Raw genomic sequence first — 13313 nt, 5'->3', positions numbered from 1 at the left:
ATTCTTAACCTACATAAAAATAATAATAATTAATTATATTATATTTATATTAATTGTATACATCTTAGTATAAATATAACTGTAATAACCACTCTCTGGTATATCTAAAATAAACTATCGAGCTCGTATATTACAGTTTGGTGACACCATTACTCAATCCACCTGGGTGACGCGGCTAAAAGCTTTCTCCTGTTTTTCGTATGTGAGTGTTAGAACTTTGCGTTGATATTCATAAACGTATATATGCTTCGAAAAATGGACAATTTAACACGAAATAATTTTTCAATTCAAACTAGTACTTTCTGAGATTATGCATGTTTAATGAAACTCTCTTTTTTTTGCATGTTGTTCCCAACAGAATGTAAGTGCGTGCTCCTATTTCACCATGCCTTCTGCTGATAGAGGACACATCTTTGTTTTTAATTAATTTTATTGTTATTTATTACTTAAGATGTCATGTTTAACATGGTGTAATGGTTGCAGCTTCTTACAAACGTTGTGTAAAACAAAAAACTTGGCGATTAAAAAGAGTGGCGAAGAGTTTATTGCCAGTTCTTCTCTTCCGTTCTACGCCCTTGATTTGAGAACTGGCAGTAAATGTAAAATTAGAAGCATTAATATGTATTTCTTTACTGACGAGTCATAAGTGTACATTGTGTTACCTATATGAATAAATGATTTTTTACTCAAAATTTTAATTTTTTACAGTTTAGGGGTGTCTGACAGGGGGTAGCAACTGTAAAAAGTTTCGGGAAATGGATAATGGTAATTTTTAAACTTATTCTAAAGAATGTACAAGAAAATTGTACTTTATTCTTTGAGAAATTTAAACTATTTATCACATACTTATAGTCGCTGGCCGTTATTACTTGTATTGGAGACATACACTAATAAATTTCAGCTTTTATAAAATAAAGAAGTTCTGGCCGGCTCTTGCTCTGTAGTAATAGTATTCTGTTATAATTCTGACAAATTAATAATCAATATTTTTTTACGTACAAAACATCGAATATTTATAACACGCATGTTAATGAGGTCTTGTATGAAAAATTGCAGCAATGGCCTTTGAAATATAAACTAATTGAGGCAGAGGTAACGAAGCAGGGGATGAGAGCAATCAAGAATAATGATCCTCGTGGGTCACGGAGAAACAGCGATTTGTCACGGCTATGGCTGAATATTTCTTATTTTGTATACTATTCGTCTATGTTATATTTGCTTGGCGGAGTTGAAGTAATTAATTATCGTTTGAGCAGGCAGTCTAAGCAGTATTAGTGGTTAAGCATTAATACTGAGGCAGAAATATAGATCTAAGTCTAATAAGGGTTTGGATAGAATATGTGTTGCAGTGAACCTTAAGCAGAAAATAGTAGTAATAGCCCTATGTAAAACCAGTGGGAAAAGAAAGAAGAAAGAGTAATTTGACTGGATTACAGCCTTCTAGCGGTTTGGGGTAGCGGTATGGGTAAGAATTCTTCGCAATATTTCTATTTGTCAAAACTTTGACTAATTTGACAGACAAGCGTTTTTCAAGGCAATTGTTGCCGCGCACTTCTATGTGGAACCAGCTGCCCACTGAAGTGTTTCCGAACCAATTCGACTTAGGGTCCTTCAAGAAAAGAGCGTACCAATTCTTAAAAGGCGGGCAACGCACTCGCGAGCCCTCTGGCATTGAGTGTCCATGGGCGGCGGTATCACTTAACATCAGGTGAGCCTCCTGCCTGGAAGCTGTTCTATAAAAAAAAAGACTTAATGACAAAATTAAATATAGTACAGCGTTATATACCTAAGTTTATAAGTAAAATAAATCTACCAAATGTTTGATAATATATTTGAGGTTGAACCTCTCGCTGATTAGAATTTGCTTTTGTGAGCGTAAATTCATAAATGCATGAAAAGTAGGCCGCCACATCGCGGCCCTCATTACATAGAGCCTTCGGGGGAATTCGCTCGTACATTTCAAAACCTTCTATAAAATGGTGTCGCTATTCTTATAATACTTACTTTAATCATGGGAATAAAGGGAGTTTTGTCACGTTTTGAATGCTCAGACTGTATAACTTTATTATTGTAATTATAAAGTTCTTTCAACACAAATTTCGATTTGAAACGGATATATTGTTTGGAGTAGTAGACCTAATCCTTACAGTACTCCGTAAGTAGATCTTGATCATCTGTCGGGCTTCACCATAATTTGGTTTCGAAACTCGTGCAGTGTATAGAAAATATCGTATCGAATAAGTGTTAATAAAAATATAAACTTCTATCCTTGTTAAAATTTTTGAATTTAGGACCGCGTTCCGCATACTCATTATCATAATTAGTTTCCCAATTATTGACATATTGATTAATCTGAAAATATTCACCCGAACCTCTTTTGTTCTGATTTTTTTTATCTAGCTAAACACTATGGACGGTAAATTCTGAATAATGTTATTATCAGCTTTAAAGCATTATAAAAATTGAATATCTTACATGATTTTTTTTAATAAAACAAAACGTAGACATATATAAAACATAAATGAACAAATAAGGTAGGCAACTCTTGAAAAGTTCTAAGAACTGTCCAGTACAATCTGTTGGGCCGATAAGCTTGCTTTTGGACTAGAATACTATTTTAGAAATGAAACGACCGCTTCGCGCTGAATCAACTTTATTACTAAATATTAAAATAACCAACATATGAATGAATATATCCGCCCACCAAAGGACCTTTAAAGTCCTTTCAAAAGCATGTGCATTGTGCAATCACTTATAAGTTTTTACTATTCCAGCACGACATTTTACACTACTAAAATTATTAAAAAAAATTGAAATAGAAAATTGTTATGATTTAATGTAAGATAATCAATTCATTCATGAATTTAATAGTAATTAATTAGGAGATTGCATAGATTAGATACAGATCGTTATACAACATTATTACCGTTTTTAACACTATAATAAACTAGAGTTACACAACCTGATCCTGGATGTCTTTCAGTAAACCGTCCAAGGATCCATTTTCCAGGTGGTTTTGTTGTTTTATCAATTTCCAATTTTAATTATTTAATTATTATTTTTAGAACTACAGAGATATTATATCTGGTAACGAGCTTGTAAATATCACTTATCAGCCCACTATTTTTTAATTTCTTTAGAATCCCAGATGACAGACTCGAGTAGAAGTTTTAATAAAACATTCGCAAACGCAATTTTCTCGTAAAGTCCACTTACATATATAAATCTAAAGAAAACATTATTAAAAATTAAATTCTACTTCAAGGCTTGCAGGTTGAATTTATGATGATTTAATAAAGCGGCAACAAGCAGTGTCGAAACTGAAGTTATAGGATTGGACTACGGGGCCTTCTGTCGACTTGGAGCCTAGGGCCATCGGCTGGGATAGAGTTTTTGACAATGATTTCTGTTTGTCGTAATGCAATAGATAATTTTAGGTCACTAACGCCATAACATACATATATACTTCTAGAGCAACAAATCAATACAAGGATAACTCTGGAGCAGCTCCAGGAGTTTGGAGGCTTTCTGTGGCAAAATTGTGAATTCATAAAACATATTCATAGGTAGTCTGTAAATATTTAAATAATATTTATCCAATTAGTGGCGCGAACTGCTTTCCGCGCAGTCCGTAGCACCATCAAATATTCTAAACAATACAATATCCTCGAGTTGCGACAGAGGATCTATAACTAACTATAAATAAATAAATAAATCAACTTAACTTATAACTTTAAGAAAACACATAATTTATATTTGACTATAAAAAGGATGTTGTCAATTATACACCATAAAACAACGTCTACTTCTTGTAAGAATTTCGAAGTAAGATAGTCGAATTTGATATAGTATCACCTAAATAAAAAAATCTGTGGTGCCTTTTTAGGTCTGGGCCTCAGATTTCTGTATCTGTTTCATAATCTCATAAACATCTGTCAAATCTAATAGATGAACGGCCTCCTGTGCCTGACACACATCTTCGACTTTTTGGTTTCAAAGCAAGCTGGTTTCCTCACGATCTTTTTTTTTCACCGTTCAAGCAAATGTTAAATGCGCACATTGAAATAAAGTGCATTGGTGCGCAGCCGGGGATCGAACCTACAACCTCAGGGATGAGATTTGCTCAGTGAAACCAATAGGCCAACACTGCTCTGATATAAAGCAATACACAGACAATGCCATAATTTTGAAGCCCTGTTTTACTTCAGAAATGTATGCTTGTATAATAAAACTGTTGATACTTCTTTTACAGGATCATCTAATTGTTTAGTAGTAATAGCTGTTACATATTTTGTGAAAAAGGAATTTATTTCACAAAAAGGCCCTCGATTTTTACTAACGTCACTGTTCCAAATAAGGCTTGCTGGTTTTAATAAAGTTTACGAAGTAATGACTCATAATTTTGTTCTTTAATAATTCTTGACCTTTTCTCTAAACGGTATATCTTTATAGGATAAAATAGTAATAGCAATTTTACCCGCTTAATAGCAATACTGTATGTTCATTCTTTTCTCACTATTATGTGTTATTTTTAATTTTTACAGGCTCTAATTAGTTCAAAAATCCAATTATGCTAAATATTTATAACAATAATTGTGGATTGACTTGAAATGAGGCTTATTACAATCACGAAACTAATTCAATTTAAATTTAAAATTCAGCGTTTTGCGTTAAAGAATGACAAATAAAATGTAAGTTTTAATTTTGTAATTACTTTGCACTCGCTATAATTCAGGACCCCGCAGGTCGTATGAAAAGGGTATGACGGCAAAAGATAATTATGTAGGTTAATCCAAGTTAATTACGCTTACATTTTATATTAGGCAGGATATTTTAAGACTTTAATAAAATGCCCAGTTCATACTGCACTGAGATTTTAAGTGACGATCAAAAATGATAGAGTATTTTTCTATAGTTTTTCAAGATCCAGAACGAGGAATTACAGTGTCAAAGTCAAAAAAGTTACAAATGAAAGTGTTTTTATACTGGTAAGAATGCGAACTACGACCGCTTTCATACAGTTTATCAAATAATGCTATGTTATTACAGTAACAAGTAAAATGACAGCAAGACAATGTTCACGCATGAAGGGTCATGGGGTCATCTGAGGTGTCTGGAGCTGCTAATGAATTCTCTTGAAATAGAATTCAAATTTGTACAATATAATGTATGTTTATAATGAAAAAAAAAAACAAACTAGAGGACCGATTTAAAAACTTTCACCATTACAAATTCAGTGGCTAGGGTTTATTTATTTCCGAATAAAATAAATAAATGACCACACATGCAAAATCTGGACGATAGAATGGATAATAATTTTCTCCAGGTCGGGTCGCACATGGCAGAATATAAGTTTATTTATTAACAATAAACAAATAAAATTCGGTAATTTAAAGGCTGAGTGCAACGGGCGGCCTTATCGCTAATCGCTCAGGGAACGTGATAAAGATAAACCGTAAAAACCGTTTTCCGCAAAACGTGCATGAATTACCTTTTATTCCTAGACCGAAGCACTTATCGTTGCGTTCAACGTAAAAAGTTATCGAACTTTAAGGAAATTGCATGTCGTTTGTGATGCATTTTACTTACGTTTTTATTCTTGAGGACGTAATACGTAGCAATGAGTAATAACTTCGTAAAAATGTTTTCACAGCGAATTTTTACATATTTTATAAAAAATTCACAGTTCTATACTTTATGGTATTTTGATAAAGCTCTTCAATATCTTACTTACTCTGGCATTTATAATAAACTACATGTCCCGGTGAACTTCGTCACCTATATATATTTGTGTCAGCTATGAAACAAAAATTTCTTAAAGCATCTATAAATATATGACCACCCAGTGACGATTTTTTATTTCTAAAAAGACAAAATACATTAAGTATACAATAATATAGCTAGGAACAGTTTTTATTAGAAAATTCAATTGTCGTTTTTAGGATATTTCTTTACTACTTATTATTTATGTTTCCCACCGTTTAAACCGTCCCTGAACTTCCACAAATATTTCAAGATCATAATTCGGTCCAGCCATTCCCAATTATTAGCGAGACAAACCAACAACAATTTATTTATACAGCCAAAATCTCTTATAACGACATCGAAGAGACTACTGATATTTGGTCGTAAAAACCGATAGTCGTAACAGCCGATGAAGTTGTTATAAACGATGTCGTCGAAAACGGTTTTGACTGTATATACAGATAAAATATATTTAACTTTTACAAATATTGATGCGTCACACAAAACATATTTATTTTCATGCTAAGTACACAATAAAACGGTTTTATCACTACAAACCCATTTTTGACTTCTAGCTTATTTTTATCACCTGAAATTGCTAAGCTCCCTACTAAATGCCTTAATTCCTTTGTTCTTATGCAGACATCACTTACCTAGTCGCTCCAAGATTTTTTGCATACGCCATGCAATTTAATTATATGCCAGGAATTTTTAATTTTCAATTCTGCGTCTTTCATTTTATATCTTTTATTTTTAAATAAAAAATTTATCAAAAAGTTAATGTATTAGATAGTAGGAAATGAAGAAGTTATTTAAAGTTTTCTTTAACATGTGCTAACTACTTTTTTGTATGTAAGAACGGGTCTACGTTTTTTTAGTTGCTTAAAGTTATCGCATAGTATAATAATAATATAAGATAATTGTGAAAATAACACAATTAAGCTATTAATACGTTTCGTTCTTTGTGCAGCAACAATATTCACATAAAAATAAATCAGTAGCTCTACAACCTTTTTAGTTCTGGGCCTCAGATCTATGTATCTGTTTTACCTCGTCCTGTGCCTGGCACGCCGCCGACGTTTTGGGTTTTCTCACGATGCCGGTTTCCACACGATGTTTTCCTTCACCGTTCGAGTGAATGTTAAATATGCACATAGTAAGAAAGTCCATTGGTGCACGCTGAAGCCACTAGGCCAACACTACTCGATAATATTGACATCTAGTTTGTGTATTATATAATTATTAAATATATTAAGATTAAAAAATCTGCTCAGTTCCACACGAAAAGTACCTACTTATAAAGCAGCAGGCAGGTGGATGGCGTGAAAAAATATATATTAGAAATACTTTTTAAAATTCAAGACATTTAGAAGCTGGATAACTAAGCAAGCCGATTGGCAAATAGGTCAAGCATAAGCAATATCTTAATGTAGCGAACGGTGAACGTGGCGTTGAATAAAAGTTTTTTATATGTCTGTTTTTTTACTATAGTTGAGTATCCAAAATTTTATTACAGGTGCCCCTCTATGAACCTATTAATAGGTTATTATAAGACAATCACTGCATAGTATAAAACAAAGTCACTTTCTCTGTCCCTATATCCCTGTATGCTTAAATCTTTAAAACTACGCAACGGATTTTGATGCGGATTTTAATAGATAGAGTGATCGAAGAGGAAGGTTTATATGTATAATAACATCCATATAGTGGAGAAATACTGTTATTTTTGAGGTTTCTAATGTGCTGTCGTAAATAATTAATTTTTTTCCGATGACATTGCAAACGCAGGCTGATCCCTGGGGTTTATCAAAATAATGTACTAAGTATAGAACACATTGAAAAGGTCTACAGAAAACTCCACGATGGTATATGTCTATCTCTTATGGATATCCCACAATAACATTATTTGTCATTTACTTTTCACGACAAATGGCTAATTTTATTCTCCAACAAAATACCTTAAATACATTGTTGATTGATCTATATGGCCCTTTACAGCATATGATTTAAATGAATATTTTCTAAGATATTACAGATTTAAAAATCAAACGCTAAGTCCCGCCATTTACCATTATTTTGGAAGTATAGGTGATGTTTTTATGGGATCTAGAAAAATAAACCCAATCACACTTTTAAATTTTAAATAGGAGTTTATTTTTTACACTCCAAGCATACTCTGTGTCTGACTGAAGAAATATACTAACATTGCTGATAGTTCGAAACTTTTTCATAAAATCTGCAAATAATAGTATTTCACATGACTGAATTGCGTTGAGTAAGTCATTAATTAATATAAGGAGTAGCAGCGGTCCAAGGTTCGAACCTTATATTCGTATTCCAGAACGTGTTGGGTATGTTTTGAACATATGTAGGATGAGAATAATGAGAAAATCGATATGGCCCTTAATGTAAGAGGGAATGTTGTCAGGGCCGGGGGAAGTGCTATATTTCAGTTTCTTGATACACATTACAATAATTTCCTTGTTCAGTGTCTTGATATCAAAGAGGAGGTTTTTGCCTAAGGGAGCGTTCAAGTATTACGTAACGCAATTTTTGGAGATTATTGACCCCCTCCCCCCTCCCTCCATTTATCTCGCCGTAACGTTTTTCAGTACCCTAGTACAGTACTGTACTCAAGTATAGTAAAACGTTTCGTGACCCACCTTGTGTCTCTTTAGTTACTATTATGTGGTGTAAGTCGAAAATAATATTAACAATAACGCGTCATTCAATCCCCGCCCCGCATCGTAACGTTTTACATAAGGACCCCCCTCCCTCCCAAAACGCGTTACGTAATACTTGAATACTCCCTAAGACACCCATGGTTTCTACGTTATTTTTTGAAATCTTTCAAAATCGTAAATGAATATTTGCGTCTTTTAAGTCTTTTAAATATGTCCAGCGCCAGTGAAGTTGGCCCTTTTTTTAATTTTAAAATAATATCACTGTTATAGTACACTGGACAGACACTGAAAAGACAATATACAACCAATCACAGCTAAGAAGAACCGCAAGAATTGTGCCAGCGGCTACTAACACTTACCATTTTATTTCGTATGAGTATACGATGTCGACGAAAATAAACAAAATTTTAATAAGAAAAATAATTTATTCAATAACTAAGTATAAAAATTATTACATCACATATTTTTTCATTTAGGGTTTTTGTGAATAGACGGTGATTTACTAGACTAGCTTAAACATTTGTAATAGTATACATATCTTAAAGATTTTTGTGAGAGAAGAAATCGGGAAAGAGAAGTTGAAAGATAGCGACTGTATTGTCTCGGCACGTAACTTGGCAAGATTTTGCGTAGTATACCTTTATGAAACTGATATTTAATAACTGTTTTAATAATAAAAAACTAGATAATTACGTATTTTATCGAAATCTAATCTTATTTTGGGAAGAAAATTAAAGTTTACTAACGTAATGTCAACTGTCAAACATGGCGGCCATAGATGAGTACAATATAACATAGTCTATAGAAATTGCGCCAAAGAATATTTTGAATTTTGACTTATGACCAAAGATTTGTAATAAAAATTTAAAAAATACTTATTAAATATAAAGATTAGTTATCGTAAATTAAATACAGAAGAGGCTAATGCGCTGAATCTTGCCAACTTATTTTCCGGGAAGCATATTGATGGAACTGAAAGTCTAACACATCAAGTCAAAATTTGTATTTGAACCTTATTAACTTGTTAAATAAGTTAGGACTTTAAATATATAACTATGTGACTACAGATAATATTTAATATCTAATCGAAAATCAAGTAAGCGCCATCTCGTTTTAGTTTACGTCATTTTCAGTTCCATTCTATGTTAAAAATCTATAGTTGATAATTGAATACAGACAAAATATTTAAAATGTTTCATTTCAAATTTTCTATAATTGATAGATTTATGTATCTATTAAGATTTTTTTTCTAGAACGAGAAATCTCTCTATAAATACTACATATAAACCAAATTGAAATATTATCAAATATTTTAGATAAATCGATATATATTTAAACATTTCTGTGCAACCCAGAAACAGAAAATTAATAGAATATATTTTATATAAATAATTTGTTTACGATAAATACAGCACCAAAATTTTGAGTATTGTTCACCAATATTGCACATACGTCATTTTTATACTATGACCAGTATTACCACAGATAAAAAATATCTCATTATGCAGAAGAAATCACAGATTACATAATCTTAATACTAAAGAGAAAATGCTTTCATTATATACAAATTGTGATTTTGTGCTACGACTTCTGAAGCCTCTAATGTGAAAAAATCATCTACCCAAAAACCAATGGGGCATGGGGCACACTTTACGAGTCCGTTTCATTAATAATTTTGAGCCTATATCCGAAATCTGAAATCTGCTGGTAATCGAACCCAGGACTAAATCCACTAAGTGAAGGCAACTCCACCTACGGCCTCATTCAAATCACAGTTCAATCATTTTAACCTTGAAGACTGTCAAAAGTGTCAAAAAATTGACAGCTCTAGAAACTACTTTCAAGTTAATTTTCTTAATTGTGATGTCATAAACACACAAAAAGTATTAACGCATAAGTTTACGTCTGTCAGGCAATATAGAACATATCTCATTCAATTTTAAGCCATAAGCCAACTACCTATACGTGATTCCATATCGCGTGGCCACTTGTGGTGTATGCGTACTCGCCACAGCCAACAATAATGGCACATCATTAACATCAATGTTGAGTGATCTGGTGAGCGTACTGATGTCACAAAAGTCGGTCGACATCAGCATATCTGCGAGGGTTTTGGACAAAACACAGAATTCCCGAAGTTTGCTCTCAAGGAATAGGAGACACTGGAAAAAAAATTAGACATAATTGTACGGAGAGAATAAAGATATTTCACACTATATTTTTTAATTTCATACGTTTAAAGTATATTTTGTATAATATATTATTGTATGTATAAAATTATACAAGAACATATTACATCACAAATTTTACACACATACATAATTATATTAGAACATAAGCAAGCTAGCAAGGGAAAAAAATAAATAATCAACCACAAAATAAAATAAAATAGGAACTTAAACCTCATTAAGAGCACAATAAACAAAGTTACTGTAAGTGTGAAGATTGTTGTATATCAATATTATAATTAAGTTGTAACAGCGATATTAATCTGTCACATGTAACAAAAGATTATATCAATATTAATTAATTAAATACTATTAATATTAAATAAAATACTATGCTATGCTTATGATACTGAAGAGGCCCAGACTATACTCGCAGGGCGTATCTACCACGATTTAGGTTGAATAATATATTTAGCCATTCAATTGAATTTGTTTCTTTTTTCAATCTTTACGATTCCGAAAATATTGTAAATTCTTAATTAAAATGTTAATATTATTTCTAATGACAAAAATATTTTTTTTCCTTTCAGAAAATACAGTATAATTGTGTGTATAGATAACATGTAAATAGTCATATACTAATACTACTAATTTTTGTAACTAAAATTTGTCTTTTTTTAATTACCTGATGTGCGGGTACCCTCGCCAAGCGCATTGCGGGTAACGCATCCAACATACCGCCCACCAGTGGTGATAAACCCCCGCAGCCACAATCCCTACCTAATATACGCACTTCCCTGAAAAAAAAATAATAATGAGAGGCTACCTCAAAGGTCAGATTGCCTAGTGCCTTCAGCTTGCGACATTCATCACTGAGGTCGTAAGTTTAAACCCCGGCTGTGCAGCAATGTACTTTCCATGTGCGCAATTAACATTCGCTCGTACGTGAAGAATAACATCGTGACGAAACCGGCATGCCTTTAAGACTCAAAAATTTACATAACCCGTTCATGAAGAAATTCTTATCTGTAGTATACCGAAGCACACTAGTGGGAGTCAGTCGACTACCTACCGCCGCAGCGTGCGGACGTTACTTGAGTTCGGGGATCGTACCGCTTATAAAGTGAACCTATTGGTGGTGTTTCTGAGTATTTTACAAGTGGCGACGACGGAAAATGTAAGTTTTGAAAGACATAAGGAAACATGGTATGTAAGGAAGGAACGCGTGTGAAAGAGAAATGTAAGTTTGTTTTTATATAATGTTGGACCGTGACTGTTTTATCAGTCTTTTATATTGTCAACAAACGAAAAGGTTTCATAAAATAAGTACCGGCCAACCTGCCAAACGAAATAATGCGCGTTAGTAACAATGAGTCACGAGTTTGCACCTGTGTGCTGCGCTTGTTGTTTTTATTATATTGTTCATAATTATATTGTTCACAATTTGATAATCGCTTTTATTATATTATAAAAGGAAATAAAACAAACAAGCGCTGCTACAAGAAGGTGTTGACTAAGTGTCATAAAATACCAAATATCTTAGGTACATATTTGGGCCTGATTTTGTATTTCTCATACACGTTCTAGTTACAGTTACAATGGTTGGTTGGTCAGTTTGAGAGACCAATGTTTTGCTATCACGGCCAATATGATAGGTCTTGACGATTAGTAGATAGCAATAGTTAGATCAATATGAAAGATCGATGTTTTGAGAGGTCAATTTGAGAGACCCATGTTTTGCTATCACGGCCAATATGATAGGTCTTGACGATTAGTAGATAGCAATGGTTGGATCAATATGAAAGATAGTGGTTTTGTAAGGTCAATATGATAGGCCAAAACGTTCTTAAAGTCAATAAGATAGACTAAGAGAATGGTGTTAAGGTCAATATGATAGGCCAAAACGTTCTTAAAGTCAATAAGATAGACTAAGAGAATGGTGTTAAGGTCAATATGATAGGCCAAAACGTTCTTAAAGTCAATAAGATAGACTAAGATAATGTTGTTAAGGTCAATATGACAGACCAAAATGTTCTTAAAGTCAATAAGATAGACTAAGATAATGTTGTTAAGGTCAATATGACAGGCCAAAACGTTCTTAAAGTCAATAAGATAGACTAAGATAATGTTGTTAAGGTCAATATGACAGACCAAAACGTTATTTAAGTCAATAAGATAGACTAATTCTGAGTACATGCTTTAAAGTCAATTTGATAGACTACTTTTATTAGTAAGGTTTATTAGATTAGACCGTATTTGGTTTAGTGACAATAATCATTGATATTGAGATCAGATTATTGTGCAAAGTATGCATGATGAATATTTCGTAAATAAATAAGATATATTTATACGGGTATAAACCTGTAGGTGATTAGTTAACGTGTCGTAATGATACAGTGATGTGTTCTGACAAGAACAGATCAGAATAGATACGGTCGTGTGTTCTGAAAAGAACAGTTCATCATTGTCGTAAGACACGGTAATATGTCCTGAAAAGGACAGTTGTTAAACGTTTTCGTAAGATACGATAATATTGTTCTGAAAAGAACAGTTTATTAGCGTTATCGTAAGACGATATCGAAGTGTTCTGAGAAGAACAAGTTCGTACGTTTCGATGGCTACGCGCAGAAAAGGGTAAACTTTTTGCCGCGCCGCGTTTTATCGCCTGCCCTGGTACCTGCGCAACCAATCAACCCTCCGCATTTTGACACCACAT

At 32.8% G+C, this 13313-nt stretch overlaps 1 protein-coding gene across 3 annotated transcripts in view; it reads right to left on the bottom strand.

The window, feature by feature from the left end:
- Positions 1 to 8834: 8834 nt before the first annotated feature.
- The window catches only part of LOC125050920 (folliculin-interacting protein 2), a 44967-nt gene continuing 40488 nt past the window's right edge, over positions 8835 to 13313 (bottom strand). For all 3 annotated transcript variants that reach the window (XM_047651004.1, XM_047651005.1, XM_047651006.1), the window contains 2 exons: positions 11283 to 11394; positions 8835 to 10591 (listed from right to left, as the gene is read on the bottom strand). In XM_047651004.1, coding sequence (XP_047506960.1) covers positions 10385 to 10591; positions 11283 to 11394 — 319 coding nt within the window. In that variant the 3' untranslated portion in view covers positions 8835 to 10384. The remainder of the gene's footprint in view (positions 10592 to 11282; positions 11395 to 13313) is intronic.

The sequence above is a fragment of the Pieris napi genome, chromosome 7 (assembly GCF_905475465.1).
Source record: "Pieris napi chromosome 7, ilPieNapi1.2, whole genome shotgun sequence".
Classification (NCBI taxonomy): domain Eukaryota; kingdom Metazoa; phylum Arthropoda; class Insecta; order Lepidoptera; family Pieridae; genus Pieris; species Pieris napi.
Note: the sequence above shows the minus strand (reverse complement) of the source record. Positions and strands in the feature narration are given on the sequence as shown.